The 11,020-nt window shown below is 39.7% G+C and overlaps 1 protein-coding gene across 4 annotated transcripts in view; it reads left to right on the forward strand.

The window, feature by feature from the left end:
* LOC122769059 (myosin-9-like) overlaps window positions 1-7,531 on the forward strand; it is an 84,638-nt gene extending 77,107 nt beyond the window's left edge. For 2 of the 4 annotated variants that reach the window (XM_044025336.1, XM_044025347.1), the window contains 2 exons: window positions 3,176-3,278; window positions 6,575-7,531. In XM_044025336.1, coding sequence (XP_043881271.1) covers window positions 3,176-3,278; window positions 6,575-6,943 — 472 coding nt within the window. In that variant the 3' untranslated portion in view covers window positions 6,944-7,531. Of the gene's footprint in view, window positions 1-965; window positions 1,025-3,175; window positions 3,279-6,574 lie in introns of those variants that run through there. The other 2 variants (XR_006360405.1, XM_044025355.1) reach the window with 2 other exon arrangements.
* Window positions 7,532-11,020: the final 3,489 nt, after the last annotated feature.

Raw genomic sequence — 11,020 nt, forward strand, 5'->3', positions numbered from 1 at the left:
CACAAGCTATAGCCGTATATCGTGACGTCCAAGCAAGTGTATGTAATGTAAATCCAAACAAATTGAATAGTTCTTCTGGATCTTTCATTATTGACATGTGATATGTGGAGTTTATCATTTAAATAAGCGTTTCCCAAACTTTCAATATAGTGACTGACTCTTTGAGGATGACAAACCACCACAACCCAGTTCACTATATAAATCATGACGACGATATAAATCATCTGACTGAAGATATGTGTTTTATTAAGTGAAATACAACTTCATTTTATGCATGTGTTACTGAAAACATCGAAAAACATAGAGTATACACATGTTTAATACTTAAAAATGAGAGGAAATACAGTTAACTGGATAATTTAAGTAAAATGTTAGGTAAGAAAATCCTGCAAATGTATCTGGTGACGCAAAAAAACTAATTGAGGTATCCTCCTCCAAACCATTCAGCTCTTGTATCAGGATTATTAACAATCAATCTGTTATTTGTCATTTAGAAGTAATGTATTAGTTTTTATTTCTACATATTTATGACTCCACTCACACTTAAAGTTTGATTGAAAAAGAAGGAAAAAAGTTATATTAAAGTGGTCATTTTGCAATGTTTGTGCTGTGCTATACTGAGAGGTGGTCCTAATAAGAGCCTAATAAGGGCTTTTTGTATGATACTACATTAGTTTTATTTATTTATTTATTCATTCATTTATTTATTTTTGTGAATTTGTGCATGTTTTGATCCGGTGTCTAAAAATAGTTTTATTATTATTGTCGCTATTATGACTTTTATTACCATAACAGAGCAGTAATGTAGAAATGAGATGATTGCGTACAATATTGAAATATTAATGAGTTAATGTTTTGAACAGACTGCGCACTAGTGTAACTCCAGCCAGAGAAAATGTAATTATCTTATTTTAATAGTTTTGCGCCTTAACAGTAATTATACTCTAGTCTCTAATTAATTGCAGATTGCAGTGAGCAGTGGAAGCAGAGAGTGATGCCGTTTGCTGCCGGCAGCATTGACTCAGTGAGTGTCTGACACTACCATCTGGGGGGGAAGTGCTCATAAAGCATCAGGCTTCATCAGCTGCACCACTAACTAACCCAGAGATCACAGCAGAGAATTTGTACAAACACTGATTGCTAAAGTGACAGAGAGACTGAAAGAGGAGATAAGAGGGAGACTGCGTGAGAGCAGCATCAAGTCTTGCATAAAATTTACAGCAATATGAAGGCAGTAAATAAGAAAGATGAGGGCAAGATTGTAGCTGGAGAGGAGCCATGTTTATTGCCTAGTTTAGAGAGCATGGCAGCTTGGCTTCGACACTAATGACTGTAATTATACACACACTGATTGGGTTAGGCCGCTAATTACACACAACCATGTTTGCGTGTAAACACAGGAACACATGTTTACACAGGCGTCGCGCCAAGTGCTCAGCGCATCGCTGCCTTCTCACATTGGGTGCATAAATCTCGCACAGTTGTCTCAGCGGCGGTGATGTTTCATGATCTGCTGAAGACCACATTACCACCGAGGAACAGGCTTAAATCATGTGAAGAATCAGTGGAGATGTGGCACTTTAGATTTTATGGAGTTGGCTTGTGCTTAAAGTTTATTCCTCATATTCACCCCCCCCCCCTCACTGTTAGCAACAGGACATTTGTGGAGCTCATTTGCAATTCAAAACATCAAAGGAAAAATTCAGCATTTTGCCTTATTAATCTTCCTTGTATCATCATTATAGTGTGAAATTAAATGTCTGTAACGGTCAGTTGCAATTATGTTCAGTTTATGAATATCATCTACAGAAAATTAGGTTTCTATAAAAATGCGTTCACTGGCCAAACTAAATGAGTTTGCTGTTTAATAGTGATTCACATATTAATGTTTACATATTCACTGATTTTATTTGTTCATATCAATTTAAAACATTTTGTATGTAGTGTTTAGTGTGTAAATTAAAGTAATTGTTGAGTGACTTAAACACCTTTCTTTAAAACAAACAAAATATAAATGTGCTGTCATCGATCCTCTCTGAAAACCAAACAAAAGCCAAGAGACTGTTCAGAGAGTAGCCTGGATTACATTTCAGCCAGTGGTGTTAACTGTCACTATTGTTCACATTGTTGTTTTTTTTATTGTGTCTGGATTGAGGTTTACCACATAAACTCTTAGAAAGACATGGGAGCTGAATCGTTTCACTAATAAACCTCGTAAACTTTTCAGACAAAAATGTCACTTCACATATTAGCGTCTCCCTTGAGTTCCTCCATGGTTCTTAAATGGCCTAAGTTTGGGGCTAACGGGGCCAAAAGTTTGCGTATATGTGTGTGTCTCTGTCTGCTCACCCACTATCTACGATGATGCATTTATCAAGAGTTCCAATGAGTGCGTGCGTTGTCTCAACTGAAGCAAAGCGGGAGCCTCTTCCCATCCTTTGTTCTGATAGAAAATCCTAGCCTGCTCTTTTACAAGAAAATTAACATTGAAGAGGTACAGTGGTACTTTAATGGGCTAAGAAGTCTTCAATAAAGAATTTAGAAGGTTTCTTCTGAATGCTAACTGGACAGGTTCACTGGGGCATGAAAGAAAGAGCGTAAAGCGGGGGCAGCAAGCTCCTCAGCCCATACAGAACACCATTATCCATCGTCGTTAATTTAATAGACATTCCTTAGTCAGCCCTGAGTCTGAAGATAACAGACCAAACATTTGTTTGTCATTTCCCAAACGTTTTTAATAAACAGTTAAAATCTTAAATGACTTCTTGTACTCCTAATGTTCCCTGGCTGCTGTGGTGTTCGTTTTGTTTTTTTTTTATTTAGTTTAATATGCACTTTCATATATAATTTAATGATTCCTGGAACCCATTTGCTCACCCATCTTTGAGTTTAGTAATAAGTTAAAATGAAGACGGTTATAATGAAGATGATGTACGCCGACGTCGTTATGCCCCAGATTTTCAGTGACGTTTGATTGAAACTGTTTTTTTGCACAAAACTGTACACTGGAGTTTAAAAGTTTGCCATGGTTGAGGCAAGTGTAATATGCTTTGCATGGTGAACTACAAATGAGCCAGCTTTTATTATTCTATTTTCTTATAGTACTGCAGGTAAAAATGTCAAAGTGAGCTTCTGATATTTATTTATGTGTGTGCATGTGGATATTGTGTTACAGCATGGAAAATCAGACTTTTGTGGCTCTGAACCTCGGCAAAATTGAGCAAATGCAGACCAGACTGCGAAGCAACCTGGAGGCCATTGCAATGCTAAATCAACAAGTAAGACACACACACACACACACACACACAGACACACACGCCAGGGCCTGACAGTCCTTTTACTCGGCAGATGGAAACACACACCTGCACACTGGCCCACATGCTGTTGAGCTCACACAGAAGAGGAAGCTTTCATGCGTCCAACTTCAAACACACACGCGCACAGGCGCGCAGAGACATCCATTTCCTCTTCCTGCGATAAAAGTGAAAGTCGGCAACTGGGTGGGGGTGTGTGTCTTTGTGTGTGTGTATACACACTGTGTGGGGAGGGGGGGGCAAATTGTATCAGGAAAAAGCAGTGACGTGTCTCTCCACCGGTAAATGATTTCCCTTTCATGCAACTGAGAGAAGGATGTATATCAATACAGCGGCGCTGATCTCTCCATGACAGCGTAGGGAAACGGCCCGCTGTGATAAAACAATGTGGGGGTAAAGAAACACAGAGGAATTATTCCGAGGAAACGCTGACATTTTTTTAAAACCGTGTTGAACTTCACAAGAGTCAACAAATCACCAAAGGAGAGACGAATCAAAAGTGCTCCTCCGCGCCCTCAGTTCTCCAAAACTCCGGGGCCTGGGGAACGGGCTCACCTGACTTTTGTTAGTTTGTGGAAATGGCGCGCTGATTGACGTCATGCAGACGGAAGCTGGTACTTGTTGAAGTTTTACACGTTTGCGACGTTCTGTCGGCGGAAAAGCAAAATGGCGTTGGGTGCATCCTTTTAGACGGAGGAGCGGTGGAGGAGAGGAAAGCGAGAGAGATGTTGTTTAACAGGTCAGGTGTGTAATAGCACCTCTTAATCTCTAGTGTGAATCATTACACACATCGATCCAACATGGACACTCTACACTCTACACACACACACACACACACTCACACAAGTATAAGATCAAGAGTTGGAAAGGATATAGACAGTTGATTTTCACTTGGTTATATCCTTCACTGCCAACTGGACACACACTGCACTCAACAGTAAAGAAGCTGAATGGACTGGTGGTTTTAGTTTTAGTACATATATATATATATTGTGTGTTTATAAACCAGAGTTTGTGTCTTGGCTTTGGTTTAATCTCACTAAAATTCCAAATTTGTTTCACACTTCACTACTTTCAGCAGACTCGCTAAACCCTGATTAATACAGCAACAAAAATGTCCTCATGTCTAATTTTATGCATATCTTTTGACACCGTGTGCCATATTTTAATTTGCGTACTTTCGTTTTATTATGTGGTGTTTTGTATTTACTATATCGTTGTACTTGGTTGATTCCCCCCACCCTGTATTTTATCTTTTTCTTCTTTCTTTCTTGTCCCTTTTTAACCTTTTTACTCTCACAAAAGCCTTTCTAGGGATGGGTGTTGCATGTTAGCATCTGCTATTATCACTGTCTGTGTATGCTGTCCCTAACAAATAAACAATAATAATAATAATAATAATGATAATAAACTGTTTTTAATACTGTTTCTTTCTCATTCACCCGCAGGGACATACTAACACCCACTATACTGCACACACACGCTTGATTTCCCTGTGACTGTTGAGCAAATTTCATGCAAACTTTTGAAATGTCACACAAAATTAAATGCAAATTAAGTGAATATCTATCGACTACGATGAAGATCAGAGAATAAAATGAGATTCTTTCAAGACTTGATTAGCTTTAGGTAAGCTGTTCAGGTTTTTTTATGATGTCTTTCATGCGAGGATTAAAAACATCTATGAGGTGGTACGTGGAGGTGAAGATGGACAGGTTAGACATAAAACTGAGCCGAAACATTATTAAACCAATTAAAAAAAAAAAACTTTTGTTCATAGTATGTGGACACTTGCTCAAAGTTTCGGTTCAGCTTTTCAACCTCTGTAGTTTCCATAATTAAAATTAAAATTCCGAGCTATTCAGAGGAAAAAAAACGCAAACATGCTCCTGCAGCATTAACCCTCCTCGTGTCTCTGTCTTTCTATCTCCCCACACACACACACACACACACACATTCTTTTGATCCACATGCACACTAGTTCACCCGTATGTGAAGGTTGAGGAGACAAGCTGTGATTTTAATTTCACCCCCACCCACTTCCCTCCCTCCTCTGCAATTAGGAAAGCATCCAGAGCCACCAAAGAGCGGGGAAATTAAACAGGTCCCTTTGAATATACAGTTAATTATAAATGTCAGGTTCAGTTTTCTTTTTTTTTTCCTAGCGTTTTTTATCAGGAGCACATTATATGATACTTGTTGTAGATAGTAAATATGCTTTAAGGACAGTTTTCACTACCAGCTCTGTGAGGGTGAAACATCAATGCCAGCTTTTTCCTTTTTGTAGTCATTAGATGTAATGTGTCTGTGTGTGTATGAGTGTGTGTGTGTGTGTGTGTGTGTTCAAGGATGCTTTTGTGTGTCCGTCTCATCTCCGTTTGTGTTTCCCTCTCTTTCACACACACATAGGTAATGCACACATGGTGAGACATGTTGATGTGATGTCATTCTTTAACCTCAGTTTTCTCTCTCACACACACACACACTAAAAACAGGTGCATATGTCTGCCACTGCTATTACTTGACGAGTCTCTTTGTGTCTCCGTCCTTTAAGTTCTTATTCTCTTTCCTTCCAACTAAAAATACATTATCTTTTAGTCTTTTTATCCACCTTCTATCTGTACAATTTTAGACTGGCATATTTTTGCATGCAATTACCAGGGTTTACAACAAATACAATGTGTTTTCTTTGTCGCTTTTTAGCTCACTTTCCTCCCCGCTTTTACACAGCAGTCCTCGCCGAAACATAAAACACCCTCAATTTAGCTCGTCTGTAATTGTGTTTCAGGGAGCCCAATCATGTTCTGGCGATGTGTGATTTGTTTTGTGTCATGGATGATTTTGTGTCAAATAGAAGTCTAATGATCGCCCAAATTGGTTGTTTTCATGTAGAAATTTACACCGTCGCATGACTCCCACTTGTGACCATTTCAAACTGTGAACTCAATACTCTCCTGAAACCGCCCCCCTTTGCAATTTTCCATTTGTATTTCTGTTTCAACGGGCATGAAAGCAACTGTGAAAGATGAATTAAGCCTCTAATGGCATGTCAGCTACTTCATCAACATGGAAGCTGTTGACTTTTGATGGTTAATATTTATTGGCAACATCAAATTAAGTTTTGCAGTTTTCTTGATTTAACTAAACAAGTGTGATGTTTTAACTTCCTGGCGAATACCCCCCCTCTTTCCTTACTGCCTCAAAACATTGCCGTTCTATTTATCATACGTCTCTCAATGTCTCGTTCTTGTTCTTTCCAGTTAAACGCCGTCAGCGGGGAGAATACACAGTTGCGCAGGCAGCTGGAGGTGGAGAGGTCCATGCGTAGAGAAGCGGAGCGACGGCTGCCTCCTCCTCTCAACCCACAGCACTGCTCTTCCATCCACCTCCCCGTCTCCCTCGTAGCCCTCCCGCCTCCTCTCTCCACCTCCTTCCCTTCATCCCCCCGTCTCCCTAATCCCCTGGGTTTGGACCCAGCGAGAGGCCACACCAATGGGAGACTCACACAAACCAAGCTGAGTACAGCTGTGCCAGAGAAACCAGGTGAGTCCCAGGCTTTGTCTGAAGCCTTCTGGATGTCTCCACCACTCTCGGAGACGCATGGTCTGGGAGAACAAGCCAGGATCTGACCAAATGAAGCCCCCTGAAGACTTTGACCTGTCATGACTTTTTGACCTCAGCCTTCTCACTGGGGAGTGAATTCAGCAAGAGGTTAATGTCCTGCAGGTCAAAGTCAAGTCCCCCGGTGCTTTTTGCCTGAGGGGGCCTACAGAACCAGCAGATGATGGAATTTACTGAAATCGTCAAAAGTCAAGTAAAAAAAAAAAAGAAACACCTCTTCCGCTCTGCCATGAAGAGATTTACTCTGAGATTTACGACTAAAAGAAGCAAATGGTTTCATTCTCAAAATGTTAAAACACATCAGACAAAGGTACAGTCGTAATACTTCTTCAAGTAATGACCTTGTTTTGTGACAAAACTGGAGCACTAAGCCCTTTTTTTTTTCTTTTTTTCTCTTCATTGACTGCACCTAACAGTGAAAACTCCAGCAGTTTTGATGAAGATTTAAATTTATCAGTCGGCAAACGAACTAAACAACAAAAGGCGCTTATTCCCATGCACTGAAAGAAAAAATCTGTTGAATTTACATGAAAAAAGTATGGACATCGGTTGCACACAAAAAAATCATGTTATGCCAACATGAATATTGCACATAATAAAATCATGTTACACCATAATGAATATTTCCTTTTTACTACACCTAAGAATTTTACATTAGACAAATATGATTTCATCATGCAATTATCCCCAATTTGTTCACATTTAACAAACAATAAAATTACATTTTAGTAGCACAATTATTTCATATCATTATTACGTGATTGCAATTGCATTTTTATTATGCAATTTGTGTCATTTTTTATGTTTATTATACTATATTTCAATTAGAATTTACCAAACATACATTAAAATTAAATGTACATAATTTAGTATGATGTACATTGTTTAGTTGCCAACTGATCAATTAGTCACTGATATGAAAAGCAACGCAAAATTCATCAAACACAGGACACTTAACACAAATTTGCACTTCAACCCTTTTATTAATTCAACTAAAAAAATATATCTTTAGAACAGTGCAAAAAGTTGATAAAGTTGAATTTCATCAACTTGAACGGTCATTAACTATTAACTGAGCATTGACAAAATCTAACATTTCGGTGTCTTATATCAGCAACTTTTCAAAGATGCTCTAAGCCTTTTAAAGTGCTCTCCAAGACGCCCTAAAACAAGACCTAAAATCAGTGGCTATCTATTTTGGGACTTTTTTTGGGAAACAGAAATGTCAAACAGAGCAAGGTACCGCATAAACCCACTCTCAAAAAAAAGAGGAAAACAAAGGAACCCGACTTTACAAGGTTATTATTACAGTCCCAGGCAATCTCTGTATGCTGCTCTTTAAAAAAAAGACAAAACTAAGGCAACGCGAGAGACTTAGGCGCTCTCATAAACATATATAACAAAATTTGCAAAACAGAAAACTATGACATTTTCTAAGATACCATCTGTATTCAAAGAGTTGGATTTTCAGGGCCTGAGCCCTTTTTGACAGCACTTTGCCTTCCAACTCCATTACAACTTTCTGTACCACCTCAAAGGTGTATCTGAGTTGAGGAGAGTAGTCCAGGTTTAAGTTGTAAATAGGGCCAAACAGCATGGCAACCGCCACTCCAACACTTGGTAGGTCGACCAATATGGCCTGGCCTTCAAGGACCACAAGGATGTCCTCTACCTCACTACCGCCATTTTGCCTTATGAGGAAAATTCCCACCGTGGTGTCCCCGATTCCGTCCTGGATTGCAGCATGGTCTTCACTCTACAGGACAGACAATAATTTCAATTAAGTTTTATAGGAGCAAAATATGACCAATCACCACCTGAAGGGGAAGTAGAAAGGTTTCAAAGCATTGTTACACACACATTCACAACAAGCATTGTTACACACACAGCCGGGACTCAAATTATCAACTCAAATAATCAACAAAACACTTGTCCTTGTAAAGTAATCTAAATTCTGCTGTCAATGATACATTAGTTGGACTCACCTCATATTCCATGAACAGGTGTGCTGGGTCCTCGTGAAGATATACGCACAGTCCCTTTATGATTAGTTCTCTTACAACCTCAGTGTCCTCACTCTGGAAAGAGACAGTTACTTTATTAACAGGTTTATGCAGATTTTCCAAATCAATTTGACTCAACGAGGCCAAGGATCAAACCTATTAGGTTTCTTTATGACAGTATGGAGTGTCAAATCACAGGTACGTGTGTAAAGTGAAGTATTCACAATATATGTTGTGAAGTTTAAATAAAATGTGTGTAGATTACACTACTCACTGTAATCTGGCGGACACTGGAAGGAAAGGAGTCTGGAGTACATAGGAGAGGCAATTATGAGAATTCACATGCAAACTTCAGAACAAATATGAATCTTTACTATGTGTTAATTGGCTCACAGATAAATGTTTATGGTTATTGGGTTAACAGAATTATACTGTTTTTAAAACCACATAGACACCTCTGGTCAATTTGACCCAAACCATCTTAAGGATAAACATGTTACCAGGGGTTAACAGAGGTAGTGGGATAACTGTTCAAACTCTATATTATATTACATTTATCATTCTATCATAGTTACTCACACCGTTTACCTGACACCCACGCTTTATTTCTCCACTTTGACTTTCAGAGCACTGGCGATGCTTTGTTTTAATTAAACAGTCGGATTCCACTAGTCCACACCAGTTCTAAGTTAGTTGCTAGACGCTACCTGAGGCGACCCGACGGCAGCGACGCGCGAACGGGGACCTGACGCCGACCGCCGTTACCTGTTCCCCTCGACCGGCTCACCTTCATTCCGGACACCGCCACGCCGAACACCGCGGCCGACCGGTTTACACAATAGTCTCCGGGGCTGCAGCTGGATGGATGCTACTCGGTTTATAGCCCACAGGCTGCAATGTGCCGGGCGCGTGACAAAAATGACGTCATATACTGTGTCGGGCCGGGCGCGTCAGGTCCAAGCTCTGAATTTTTGAAACTTTGTCGGATGCGGCGCGCGCAAACTCGGATGCATGGACGTGGAAAAAGTCTTCTGTACATACAATGTCTGTGCGTGGGGCTTATTTAACAGCAAACACCACAGATTCACTTTTACTATATGTCAAACTCCCATTATAAATGACAAAAAGTAATTGATATACCGCACATTTCACACTACACAAAAACACGGTGTGCACAAATTTCAATGAATATCGTGAGAAAGCATATACAGTTCTGTTCCAGGCATTAGCATAGCACTAGCTCGCGGTAGCTAACGCTAGCATTAACTTTGACTTGCTCGATGCAGATTAAAACGTCCTGCTTAGTGAAAACAACGATTCTGAAGTGATGTCTCCCACTTCCTAACGATAATTTATTAGAGTGAATTAAATTTACCTTAAGCAGATGACTCGTTGGTGCTTGCAGCATCAGTGGTGAAATGGCAGACCCCAAAATATTCCCTCGTTGAAAGTTTCTCGATAGATGGGGTTTCCTTCCACTGCTCCAAGGGGGCGGAGGAAAACCATAACTATTTCATTTGGTATTAACATGATTTAGATATGTAGATGTAACACCGCTGAAAATTAAGTGTGATCTTCAAGATTGGCATATGTTTTGAAGGGAAACAGAAATATTTCATGTTATTTATACAAGCTTAATATTTGTAAATTGAACAACTCCACTTTTCCCCTTTTTTCAGTGTGCTGATGAATGTGTCCTTGTCTTGTTTTGGATACACGAGAGACTGCACATCATCAGCATCCACAGACGGCTCCGTGTGAATGGCTGTAACAGTCTGATTGCACTGCAGCTGTGTGCCATGTGTCCACGCGGTGAATGTGGCCCTGTGTCGTCGTATGGGAGGACTTTTTGTGTGTCCGTCTGCCTGCCCGTCTTTCTCTAAGCCCCCGTGGGGTGACTGTGTGTGCTTGTGTGTGATTGAGCAGTTTGGATGTTTAACGTTGTTTATGTTTTATATTTTGTTTTACTATTTAAAAAACTATTTGTTGATATTTTCCCGTTTCTTTGTTTGAGCCCCTGTGTTGTATTGGCAGGAAAATAAAAACAGATACATCTGTAAGTTGTCACACACACACACACAC

This window comes from Solea senegalensis, linkage group LG1 (genome assembly GCF_019176455.1).
Source record: "Solea senegalensis isolate Sse05_10M linkage group LG1, IFAPA_SoseM_1, whole genome shotgun sequence".
Taxonomy (NCBI): Eukaryota; Metazoa; Chordata; class Actinopteri; order Pleuronectiformes; family Soleidae; genus Solea; species Solea senegalensis.